Source organism: Capsicum annuum, chromosome 3 (assembly GCF_002878395.1).
Source record: "Capsicum annuum cultivar UCD-10X-F1 chromosome 3, UCD10Xv1.1, whole genome shotgun sequence".
NCBI classification, from domain to species: domain Eukaryota; kingdom Viridiplantae; phylum Streptophyta; class Magnoliopsida; order Solanales; family Solanaceae; genus Capsicum; species Capsicum annuum.
This window is the reverse complement of record NC_061113.1, coordinates 270,325,692-270,338,750: the sequence shown is the minus strand read 5'-3', so window position 1 is coordinate 270,338,750 and position 13,059 is coordinate 270,325,692. Positions and strand designations below refer to the sequence as shown.

The 13,059-nt window shown below is 35.5% G+C and overlaps 1 protein-coding gene across 2 annotated transcripts; it reads right to left on the bottom strand.

Annotated features, from left to right (window-relative positions):
* LOC107861662 (exportin-T) lies at nucleotides 1-11,384 on the bottom strand. Of its 2 annotated transcripts, none has more exons than XM_016706972.2 (15): nucleotides 9,285-11,384; nucleotides 9,070-9,192; nucleotides 8,889-8,978; nucleotides 8,583-8,687; nucleotides 7,256-7,315; nucleotides 6,770-6,832; nucleotides 6,587-6,682; nucleotides 3,512-3,676; nucleotides 1,961-2,134; nucleotides 1,793-1,858; nucleotides 1,615-1,713; nucleotides 1,126-1,272; nucleotides 702-881; nucleotides 575-620; nucleotides 1-485 (listed from the first exon to the last, which is right to left on the bottom strand). In XM_016706972.2, exons 1-13 carry the CDS (start codon nucleotides 11,007-11,009, stop codon nucleotides 792-794), a joined length of 3,003 nt encoding a protein of 1,000 aa, XP_016562458.2. In that variant the 5' UTR covers nucleotides 11,010-11,384; the 3' UTR covers nucleotides 1-485; nucleotides 575-620; nucleotides 702-791. The 2 variants fall into 2 exon arrangements, with proteins under 2 accessions (XP_016562458.2, XP_016562459.2); XM_016706973.2 differs by having other exon boundaries at nucleotides 9,070-9,159.
* Nucleotides 11,385-13,059: the final 1,675 nt, after the last annotated feature.

Genomic DNA, 13,059 nt, shown 5'->3' with positions numbered 1-13,059 from the left:
TTGTTAAACTGATCTTTATTCGAGAATCACACGTCGATGTACAAAATAACAAACCTAACTTTTGAACCAAAATAAAACGATGGCCTAAATACAATCAAAATGCACTACTTTATGCAAACACTGGCAGCACCCAATAGAACTCTCAGTGCCACAGAACAAATCTGCATATCAGTAGATCTAAACTGAAGATGCTAAAAATCAACATTGGTAACCACCCTGCCCGCCACACCCCCACTAAAAGTCCCAACCCACCTGCAGATTTAAAGGCACATATAGAACTAACAGAAAACTTTTCAATGTTAAAAAGAAGACGGTACCAGAAAGCCATTCAAAGGCGTTGTAAAACAAAAATCCCTCAAGGCGCTGTAAAAATAAATACATTTACACAAAAACGCCTTCAGCAGCCGCCTCCACCGTCATGAGCAGCAAAATTGTGTGATAAATTAACATCTTCATATCAAGAAACTGCATCCGCAAATTTACACCTACCAAATGCGAGCATAAAATATATTAGAACATAAAACATGAATAGGAGTTCCGAGTTCAGCAATGTAAGCATTCAATTTGCCTATACCCCGCTGTCCATGAGACTCCAACAAACAATATTTACAGAAAGAACCCTGCAAAATCGAAAATAACAATATTAAATATGTTCAGCATGATTCTATAAATATGGTCCGCATATACACTGGGATACATACCTATTGAAAAAATTAATTAACCAGGACAACTGGTTACAACAAGAAGCAAATCGGCAACAATATAGTGATTGATCTCATTGTACGGAAATGCTATCTAAACACCAAGCTTCCATTTTGTTGACGTCTCAGATTTTCAATAAGTGACTGGTAGAATGATTTCAGTGCTTTAATATCATTACCCTGCCAATAAAAGCACAGAACCGGAAAAGTCAGTAAAAGCAGATAATCCAATTATCATTCTTTCTGTTTGCATGTAGACACTAACAGAGATTTTTCTTCATAATCCCGCCCTTCAAAATAATAGAGGATTCTGAAACTGATGTTCTCTACTTTCTCCAGTTTTTAAAACAGTGCTTGAGCAGATAGTCTTATCGCCATCCATTACTAAAATTTAATTCAGCATGTCAAATAAAACGGAGAATACCTGCAATTTCTGACAATACTGCTCAGCCAAATCCCGAGGGCAATGAGCACTTTGGAAGCTTTTTGATAAAAAATGAACAAGAAAATCATTGCCAAATTTCTCAAACATGACCTTCTGAGCCAATACAATCTCGCCGAAAAGAACAAGCTGCCATGGTAATCAAAAAGACAAGGGAGATTATATATGCAACCCAGGAAAATCAGACTCTTGCAATCGTATTACTATAGCAAACATCAGGATCTAGACAATGAGGCAATCAAAGAGAGCAAGTAAATTGCTGCAGCAGGAAGAAACAGGACACATTCAATTTGTCACCAGAAGGAAAAGGCCACAAAAACTTGACAAAATTATATCAGCCACACGAGAATGAACTAATTCACAGTAACAGCAGAATATTCATATCAAAGCACCGCATGCTGACATTGTTGTGCCATGACCAATAACAGACGGTTTATAATGTTAATTAGACTAGTCAATGCACCAACTTACTGTATTTGCATCACGGAACTCAAAGGATTTGTCAAGGACACTGTACAGACAACAGTTGGTTGCAAAGGCCTCCACCACAAAACTTCGGAAACCAGGCACCTGGAGCAGAGAAGACATTTTACATATCAATAAGCACAATTGATCTTTATTGCTGCAGTGAAGCTCAAAAACAGATCACCTTTTCTTCACCATAAGGACTCGCGCACCAGTCTTTGATTAGTCTTATAAATATCTGTACACATGCCTGAATAAGGATAAAGAATCAAGTTCCAATAAGTGGGATATAACATGTTTTTGCAAAGTTCCTGAACACTAAATAGCACAAGTAGACTAATGCTAAACTAACCTTACGAACAAGAATATCCTTGTGATTACAGGATGCATGCAATATCAGCTGCATCATCTGATCCAAGTAAGCCCTACTTTTGGAGGCTAGGAAAACTGATGACAGATCATGTGTAGCAATCACGTGAAGGAAAGTGTAAAACGTCCTCTGAAGCTCCTGTAGCTCACGGATTTCCTGAGATGGTGTACAACTATCATGAAAGGACAGTAAAGAAAACTATAAAAAGAAGCATCCTTAGTTCCAAATGCAAAAGCAAAATCCAGGATATACATTTAGATGGTAATAACCCTACCGGGATTATCGTCTGCGCAGTTTGAGCCTTTCAGAGATTTTCCTATACACTGGTCTTATCCTTCAAACAAACTGAGGGCAGATGCTGACCAATTTAATCTGAACGAAGGAACAATAACAATGGCAACGGCAACAAATCACGGATGAAGAATCCGAACGAATCTTATAGAGCTCAATAGCAGCCATAGTCATCCATGGTGGTAGAAATGGAAGCGGGACAAAAAAGGAAGTATCCAGAGGATAACCATGAATGTAAGGAAGCAAGGGATTACTAGGAATTGAAGACAGGTGAGGAGCAAGGAAAAACAGGGATAACCATGAATATAAGGACGCAAGGGATTTAGAAGACAGATAAGGAGCAAGGAAAAACAGGGATAACCATGAATATAAGGACGCAAGGGATTTAGAAGAGAGACAAGGAGCAACGAAAACAGTGATATGCAAGGGCGAAACAATTGGTACACAGGAAATAGGGACATAACAAGGGCAGAATAATTGGTACTACACGCTTGAAAACTAGCGCATGAAATTTATGACATATCAAATGAGCTGGGAACTGACTACTGACTGGGCTATGCAAACAGGGATAACCATGAATATAAGGACGCAAGGGATTTAGAAGACAGACAAGGAGCAAGGAAAACAGTGATATGCAAGGGCGAAACAATTGGTACACAGGAAATAGGGACATAACAAGGGCAGAATAATTGGTACTACACGCTTGAAAACTAGCGCATGAAATTTATGACATATCAAATGTGGGAACCGACTGGGCTATGCATGTGGGAGTTCTCTTTTGACAGCCGGATGTTAACTTTGGTCTTGGACATAATCGTGCAATGTTCGCTTCTTTAACTTTGGTCTTAAACATGGTCTGTAATGTTCGCGAAAATCCTCTATTAAGGTCCATCTGCTAGAAAATAACTGCACTTTTGAACTGTACCATCTTGCAAAAAAACATACTAATGGATATCTCCTTCCCTCTCTCTTTTCCATGTGCAGGCCATATAAAAGAATGCAGTCCATGTCCAATAGAGCAAGGATGGGCATGAACTATTAAGGAGTTACCACATCTTATACTCTTGGTATTTATGATGGTAATTCTCTACATGCAAAGGATGGGTTCATGACCCAACTCCAAATAAAGATAGAAGGGAGAAAGGTCTTGACTGTAGAAATATGTTTGGGATCTCAACAAGAGAAGTTCCTACATGGCGATGCAGGAAGCACGAAATATACCACTAAAGAAACTTTGCATACCTCTGTATTGCTTCCAGGACCTGTAGGGAAAGCATCTCTAGGGAGAATATTAAATACTCTACTAGCAATAGCAGGGTAAACTTCCTCCAGAATGTCTCCAACTCCAGTGTTGAATTTGCAGATAAGCTGATTAAGCAACAGCAGAAATCCTGCCAGTTCTTTCGGCTGTATTGAGAAACAAAAAAAAAGTTAATTCTCATGAAAACACTGATCCTTCATGGGAAATGAACACCACTCATATGCTTCTCTGAACAAAGTTACTTTTGCCATTTTACAGTCTGTTACCATCTCTTTAATACCACGCTATTCATGTTTAACATAATTTGGTTTTACACCGATATATCAATAACAATACAGTTGTATGAAGTTTTTGCCAACATGGTTTTTCAGTGTTACCAAAATTACTACTGTTGATTTTTATCAATTTTATCTGAATGCATCTCAATAACGTTGTACTCGTCGATCATATACCATGCTTCCATTTATAAGATTTTACACCTCCAACATTTCCTAAGCTTGCCTCTGATTTAGGTTAGAAACTTCGGTTAAGAGCCATTAACCATAACCAAGAAATTACACAATACTACCAATTTAAACCTTCAACTATCTTAAGATGCATGCGATCTGTTATCTTAGCAAATGATGCTCATTAACCTAAAGTGTGGAGTACTACAGAAAGTCCTGTGGGCAGGAGAAGAATGGAAACATACTAAACATCAAAAAGCCATAAAGGATAAATACAAATTAGCAGTCACTATGCGAGAACAGTATCAGGAGATACAAAGGGTTTAGCCGAAAGTCTACAACAGTGGGTTTACACCGTGAATCTAACCCAGTTGCTTGTTTATGCCAATCATGAATGAGGTCTTACAGCGTATGCTATTTGTAGATGATAGGCGTGTTTGGTATGAAGGAAAATTTTTCCTTGAAATGTTTCCTTGGAAATAAGTGATTTTCTTGCTTATTTTTGGTGTTTGGTAGTAAACAACAAATATTGTCCCAGAAGTGTTGATACATAAAACTAAGAAAATAGTATGAGGGGTGCACGGGGTGAGGAGTGGGGAGTCGAGGGGGCAAAGACGTGGGATGGTCAAGGGGTGAGGAGTGGGGAAATTAGGGGGTGGGAAGTGACAATGAGGTTAGAATGACACCATGAAACTTGTTTTCGCAATTTCCACCACGGAAGTCATTTTCCTTGTATTAAAAGAGCTTGTTTTCCTAGAGAAGATGTCTTTCAAACTGGATTAACCAATTAAACATGGAAACTAAAAATGTTTTTCCCCAATACAAAACAAAACCCTCTATCAATGAAACTAGTGAGCTTGAATATGAAGTTGCGCTACAAAGGATAAGGGTTTAGGATACATGGAAGTGAGTTGGGGTGGCAAAAGTAGCCCACGAAAACATGACCCACCCATTTATTAGCTCAGTCCATTTTAGCCACACTCATCTAAGAATTGGGCTAATAAGTTGGCCAAAATTGACCCGTAAAAACCTCATCAAAATACATTCAAAAAGATTTTTAGTTGATATGGTGTATATAATCGTAATAAAGAAACATCAGTTTTATTAGGTACTTAAAAAGTTATAAAACAACAAGCAAAGAAATGAGAACTTAGTAAGAAATGTGTGGGTTGAGTTATGACTCGCTTTTTAGCACTTTAGCCCATTCAACCCAAGTAACATTGGGCAGTTCAATAACCTGCTCATTTATTAACTCAACCCATTTTGACCCACTTAAATCCAAAAGTAGCATATGCGTTGCAAGTTTATATAGCATAAGAAGAATGAAGAAGTTGAGGTGAAACTGAAAGGGACTTTGAAGTCTAAATCCAGATAATTTGAAGTGTTCCAGGAAGATGGTATAATAGATGAAGACGTGACAAATCGAATTGAAATAGGAGAGTTGATACGCTAAATAGATCCAACATTTGCTAGGAATATTTTTAGCAGCTTCAAAATTTGTACAGATGGAGGAAACTCTGAATAGATACTATTGGAACAAAAAGATTCCACATGGAGCGACATGGATAGAGGATTCACACAACAAACCCAACAAGCTTGACACTGAAATGAGGTTGGTGTTGTTGCCTATTGCTTTCAGCAAAATTTAGATCCAAAATTAGCGATATATCGAGTCACTACATCTTCAATAAGATCTTTATTTGTTTCAACACATCTCATGCACCATAGTCCACCAATTACATGAGAAACCACAAAATAAAATGTGACCTAAGCATCGATTCAGTAAATGAAACAATGAAATGCAATTTACATATTGACACATATTAATGTGAAAAGCATATCAATATGGAATGAATACCCAAAAAAACAAAAGATGAGATTATAAAATGGGTGATTCTAAATGGTTATTTGATAAGAGGTAATTATTGTTATGTTTTATACGTTACTCCGTCTCTTTTTTGACCACAAGTAGCATTCAACTCAATTACAATGGTTATTAGGATCTCCAGAATCTTAGAAAAGTAACTTTGACCTTAATAACATCCTAATGTTTCAAAACTTTTATTGCATTGTTTGTGCACTCTTAAGTTAGAATTCATAAATTTCCAAATGAAACAAATTTTGTCAATAAATCTAGTGCTGCAAATTCCATTTTATACAGGTTTCATATAATTGATATTACAGTAACACTTTAACAAGGTTTTGAATAGTTAAGAATTTAGCGATTATTATTTTCTCAATGTTTATCTAAAATATATGTAAAGATCAGAGAATGCACCGCAAAATTAGTCAAAGGTTAGTCAAATTGATAATAAGATCTTCATTAGAGATTAGAACTTCCTAAACTTAACCTAAAATACATACATCAGAAGAAAAACGCATTACATTTGTCAGAGTTGTCTTTTCTCAAGGAAAACTACTTTTCTCAATGGTTTCCTTCTCAAACTATGAGCCAGAAGACACAGAATTAAAAATTGTTTATGGGTGAAATCACAGTTGATCTTACAACAACAAATAGGTCCACATGGTGATACGTAATAAGATTTAAATTGCAGTACAATAAATAAAATATGCATGGACATTGGTTTAAATTTATAATAATGACTTCACCTCACTTTCGGCTAGCAATTGCTCCAGTGCCTTTGGTAGATATGGAAATACAGACGATCCTAGTATGTCCACCATGCGGTGAATGAATGATGTGACCTAGAGGAGTTGCATAATCAGAAAAAGGGATTGCATCACAAAAGATGTATCAAATAGAGCAAAAATAAAAAGAAACTATATACATACCTTGCACCGCAAAGGTTCTAGCTTTGGGTATATGATAAGAATACGTAGGAGGACATCCAATGTCTGGATGAAAAAGAAATCAACATGATAAGAATTGATGGAGAAGTAATACTTAGATTAAGGATTTATTTGACCATAAAAATCCAATATCTGTCCATTGTCAAAACAAAAAATCCAATAGCTGACTCCTATAACAGATGCACTAGAAAAAACAAATAGTGCAAAAAAGAAAGGAAATAACAGCACTCTTTGTCATGCACTTGTTTCAGAGAACCAAGTCAACAATCAAAAATCCATTAAGAAACACAAACCAGATACCAGCCTCCTTAATAACGACAATATTAAAAGGAGAATATTCAGGATTGCGTCACATTGTAACAACATACAAAATAATTGACGTGCATATTGATAATCAAGTGTCGCACAATGTATTGTTACCAGTAGTTGATAAACTCAAACAGGCTAAAACACGAGATAGAGTTCAACCTGTTTAAACATGAGACCAATTGCAGGACGACTGGCAGTTACAAGACGCTCGCTAAAACCCTGGAATGAAGAAACATAGCGGTAAGGGTAGGAGGAATAGGTTACAAATGCTGAATCAATCACCAGTGCTCGAAACATGAGTCAACAAAAACAAATAAATCCCAAGAGAAAAAATTTCTTTAAGAAAGGTATCATAATACAACAAACCCATTGTGATCCCACAAGTGGGGGATGGGAAGGGTAGTGCATACGCAGCGTTACGCCTTCCCTCAGGTATCATATTGCTGAAAATATATTGACATCTTCTAGTACTTTTTAGTTTTAATTTTAATTTGTAAAATGTTGAGGATTCATATAGCCAATCCCAACTTGTCAGGGACTGAGGCGCAGGTGTTATTCTGCATAATGTTGGCTGAGAAGAATTTAAATGGAGAAATATGTTAAGCGGGGATTCATATATTAGACCCCAACTTGTTTGGGACTACGGCATAATTTGTACCAGATATGGTATTACTCAGGTAATTCTAAAATTGCTGGATTGGGAGCAGTGAAGAATGCAATCTTAACAGCAGACAACATAAAGGGAGGTGAATTATTGTGAGTTGCTTATGTAAGGAGTTTGGAGAGGACAGTAACCACATTTTGCATTGTAGCTTTACATCAAACACGGAACTTGGATTTCTCTTTGTTTAACATTTCACTAGCATCAAAATCTGACGGTGAAGCATTGTCGAGTAGTATGCTATAATATAAGATAGGCACGGAAAGAGAGCAGCTTGAAACGCATCAGTATGTCTCTTTATGTGGCTAATTTGGTACTCTCTCCGTCCCAAATTACCCATCCCAAATTTCCTAATTTGATTTCCCATTTTACTTGTCTTTTTTCATTAATCAATAAGAGACCAAAAAAAAAATTTCATGTTTTACCCTTTGCATTAATTATTTTTTCTTCAAATTAAAATGTAAATATCATTTAATAGGGGTACGATGGTAAACTAGCCATGTTATTAATTATTTTTCTTAATCAATGTGCCATCTCAATTTGGGACGGGTAATTTGGGACGGAGGGAGTACAAAGAAACAGGGATATTCAAAGTAATGAAATATATATATAAAACCAGTATTATCTTTTTTGTCTTCTGTCATACTTTTGGTGCAAAGGATAATCTCACATATTTGGGCTACCATGAAAGACAATTGTGATTGAACTGCACACCAACTTCTTACATACTTCTGGCACGGCACTTTTGTGCTAGGAAATAATTTGATTTTCAAGGATAAAGAAATTATAAGAAACTGCAGTGAGTTTGATAGCACAAGTAAAAACCTTGCTGAGAGCATTAATGGCCATAATTATCTGCTGGATATTTCTGATCTTTTCTGGAGACTCTTCAGGATTCTGAGCTTTGGCATTTAAAAGCATAGCCTCAACCTGCTAAAAGTATCTAAAGTCAGTTCATCTAATTAATGGAAGCAAGAGTCCAGAAATACTTGCATTCCACATTAAAAATCCAATCATACAATGAGAACATCATATGTTATATTCGAGTGCATATATGCATCAATCAAACTAATCAACAACATCAAAAAAAAAAAAAAAATCAATTTACAGTTCTTTGGCTAATGGAATGACCTGCTGACAAAGAGGAGTAAGCAACGCCGTTAAGTACTCTGATTGCTTTTCAAGTGGTACATCTTCCATTCCAATTAATAAGCCAATCGCCTACACCATGCCATGAATGTCAGTTAGGAATAGGCCAGCAAGTCAAAAAAATTCAGAAGCACATATACTAGGACAATGTCAGCAGATGTACCTCAAAAATGTGACTACCATCTTCACAACCTGAAAGCTCCTTGGAGGCAGCATAAATTGTTGTGAATTGAGCAACTGTATCTTGTAAACTCTGAATGAACATATCAAGTGAGGAGTTCAGAAACTGAATCCAAAGAAAAGAAAAGAAAATGAAATATTTCCCGTTGACAGAAACTTGGGAGATAAAATGGAGCAAGGGGGTGGGAAAATCGATACCTGCAGAATTGTCTCTATGTAAGGTACAAGCTTTGCTTTGAGCAGCTTCACAATCCTCATGAAAAGATAACTTGCCCTTCGACTCACATTGCTATTTGGATGATGTATCCCTCTTTCATCAAGAAAGGCACTTAAAACCAAGGGAATGTATTGTGTGTTCTCCTGAAAAAATTTCATATACCTCGTAACTGTTTCCAAGTAGATAAGTGCAACAAGCCTGTTGTTGTGGCAAGGAAACTTCGTCGACAAAAGCATTGGTATTAGTTCTCCCAAGAGACCATTTCCTGTTTTCATGGTTTCATCATTAAGTGATTCCCCAAAGGCATACAGAAGAGAGAGTGCAGCTTCTATCTCCTCAACATCCACATCCACATTAGATGCAACAGCACTAGCTAAGGAGTTCCTTATGAAAATCTGAGTTGCATCAGGTGCTACACGGCCCACACTCCGAAGTAGAACAAACAAATCTTTCCTAAACTCAGTCATCCGATCTTCCTCTTCCTTCCCTAATTTGTCCAACACGTCGAGGTTATTACGATAAGCAGGGTCAAATCGGATTTGAGACCGAATAACTTCCAGTATCTGGCCTACATGAAGTGACTGTGTCTCGGTCAATGGAACCAGACTCTTCAATGTGCCAACATACCCAGAGAGGAACTGCACAATACTGAAAGTTTCATCAATTTCACAATTTTGCATTACATAGAAAACAGAGGGCAAAACCTCATTCAATAGTTCAGTTGGGACAGCTTTTCCATCCTCAGAGTTCAAACGCTTCAAACATTCCAAAACCTCAGTTGAATATCCCGTAAGCAAAGAAGCAACACTTGATACCAACTCGATGTCATTATCCTCTGCTACCAAACCAAAAACCTTTCTAATCTGAAGGCTCTGCAAAAGAGTGAGTTTTGCTTTCGGATCCATACGCTTAGCAGCAACAGCATGGATGCTACCAGCAGCGGCACCTCTGAGTTGACAAGGAAAACCACTCACCAACATCAACTCAAATAACAACCCAACAAACGCGTCATTTGCTATCAAACCTATGTCGATCCACGAAACATACCTCCTCATAGAATCTAAAACACTACAACACAAATCCGGATCCGAATTCCTATACATTAACAGAATATCGTACCAAGCCCTAACAACCTGAGATATACACTGCTGCCTCATCGCATCCTTAATTTGCCCAGCTATAGCCACCTCCTCTTGGCTTCTTGGATAGTCCAAACTAATCACTTCTTCATCCAATGCATTAAGAACTCGACAAAACATATCAATAACGATAACACCTTTACTAAGATTCGACAAAAAATCAACAAATACCGAAGGCCATATCATCGGGTACTCGAAATAAATTAAAGTAACCATAACTTGAGCAAGTTTATTCTTAATAAAAGCTGGACCATCCAAAACCCTTACCAAATTCTTATCATCAATGCTCTCATAACACGCCAACGAGAACACAGATTTTCGAATAAACGATTTCTCCTCTACACCCATAGACGAATACCGAACCCGAAGAACCTCGTGCAGGCATTGTAAACACCAAAACTGAACTTGTACCAATTTCGAAAAGCATAAACGCTCAATACATATACTACAAATTGATGGAGTTTCTTTAATTTGTCGACAATAACCAACTGCTTGTGCTTTAAGAGCAGAATCAACTGCTCCAGATTCATCAAAACTTATAAGTATTGCCTTTTCTAAATCATCCATAATTGTTCGTTAAACCCACTAAAACCCTAGTTGATGATCAGATTAACACTTGTTTAAATCCGAATAACAACTTAATAATGAATTTGATTAAATACTTAATATATTATTAACCAGAGATCTTTTAGGCTTACCTCAAAGTGCTTGTGGGAAAATTAATCACCAGATTAAGTGATTATAATGAGATTAAAAGAAGTAGGGTTTTTGAAATTAGCAATGGAGAAAAAAACTACGGCCCAGACAGAATTAGGGTTTCTTAACCGGTAAGATTTTTTCTAATTTTTTTATATATATAAGAAAAAAAAACTGAAAGAAGTGAGACTTGGTGAAGAGGTTGAGGAACAAGGAGAGGAGGACGGAGGCTTTTGTGAGATTCTCTCTTTAAATACTCTCTTTACTCGCCTATCAACTCTTTCTTTTTTTCCTTTTTTTTTTTTCCTAATGTGTTTAATGTTTTGGTTTTAAATTTGATATTTTTTGAATTATGATTTTCCTTTTTTTTTTATTCGATATTTGATATTTCCTCTGAGATTCAATTAAAATTGAAACCGCGCGAAATAAATTTGATTCTATTTTTCGACGATTTATATTTTATTTTATTAGTCAAATAGATAGAAGGAAGAATATTGCTGACAAAGAAAATTTTATTGTGATAGGGGATACTCTTGCGTTTTTTCTGAATGGATGTCAGATAATCCTCGAGAAGCAACAAATTTCCGGTCATGTATTACCATATTTTGATTATTATTATTATTAAGTCTAATTAAATTTGAATTTATAATCAAAAAGTTTAATATTAAAAATAAAACTTGTGAATTTTTTAGAAGTACATTGAAAAAGTACTACAATTAACCTTTCAATAAGATTTCTTTTATACTATTATCCTTCGCTTTTTAAATGAATAGAAGGCAGGTTAATATAACAACCTACGTGTTTCTCCCAACAAAATCTTGTGCAACAATGCATGGAAAATTGTTTCGTAAGTACTCGTAAAAATGACAAATTTCCAAGTACTTAATTTGATAAAAAGGAAATAATGTTCCCTTTTTTAAAGATTTAAGGCATTTATATTAGAAAAAATATGTAGTATTAAGTCTAAGATATCTTAATTTGAATATTCATTTTAATATTAAGATATTTGTGTTAAATCTGAATAATTAATATTTAATTTTAATATCGTATTCATAAAAAATTCAAGACAAATTTGTAGAATAGCTGCTAATAATTGCAGTAATTAGTGATGGTAGCTTTTGAACGTTGATTATCATTGTCAGTGGTGATGTGAATAGTAATTTAGTAGTGATAACATTTGTCAGTGTTGGTTGATCGTGGTAAATAGTGATGATGTCTAATAATGATGAGTCATGCGATATATGGAGATGATTGTTATGGTAAAAATGATAACGATGGTTGGTGAAAGAAATAACTATTTGTGATGATGATGGTTGTGATAGTTGTGATTGACAATAGAGGCGAGGCGAGCAACAACAGATAAATTATTTTTGTTTTACATAAATCTTTGAATGTATAACATCATAAAAGTTTCAAAACTTTATAATCATTTATATTTGTTCAAACTTATTAGGTGACACTAAAAAGATAAGTACATTAAATAAATAGAATTTAAATTATTAAATTTGAATCTAAAAGACAACCTATTTAGTGATAGAAGTATGAATAATTGAAAAATAATTAATTTATTAAGTATAAATAAATGAGTCTCAACAATTATATTATCCATTAATCTCTTTTTTCTTAACGTTAAGTCATGATCAACTAGATTAAATGTGGACTCTTTAGTTTTCGATATCACATGAGCCTTCGCCCCCCGGCCCCCGCCCCAATATGGTATGATATAGCTAAAAGTATATCTAATAGACTTTATTTTACTTATTTATGCCATCAAATTCATTTTTATCTGAAAATGATCGAAAAAAATTAGAAGTCGTGCATACATTACATTTTTATATAAGGGTAAAATCTTTAAAAATAGAATTATGCGAGTTATGAATAAGTATATATCAATAACACAAATCTTATGTCAGGATCTGTT

Bases quoted from the DNA above. Each gene is read 5' to 3' on its own strand.
- LOC107861662 (XM_016706972.2), bottom strand. From the start codon at position 11,009: ATGGATGATTTAGAAAAGGCAATACTTATAAGTTTTGATGAATCTGGA. The intron at 6,833-7,255 runs GTTGAACTCTAT...TTTTTCATCCAG, and splicing joins TTGGTCTCATGTTTAAACAG to ACATTGGATGTCCTCCTACG. The intron at 882-1,125 runs GTATTCTCCGTT...TTTTATTGGCAG, and splicing joins AGTATTGTCAGAAATTGCAG to GGTAATGATATTAAAGCACT.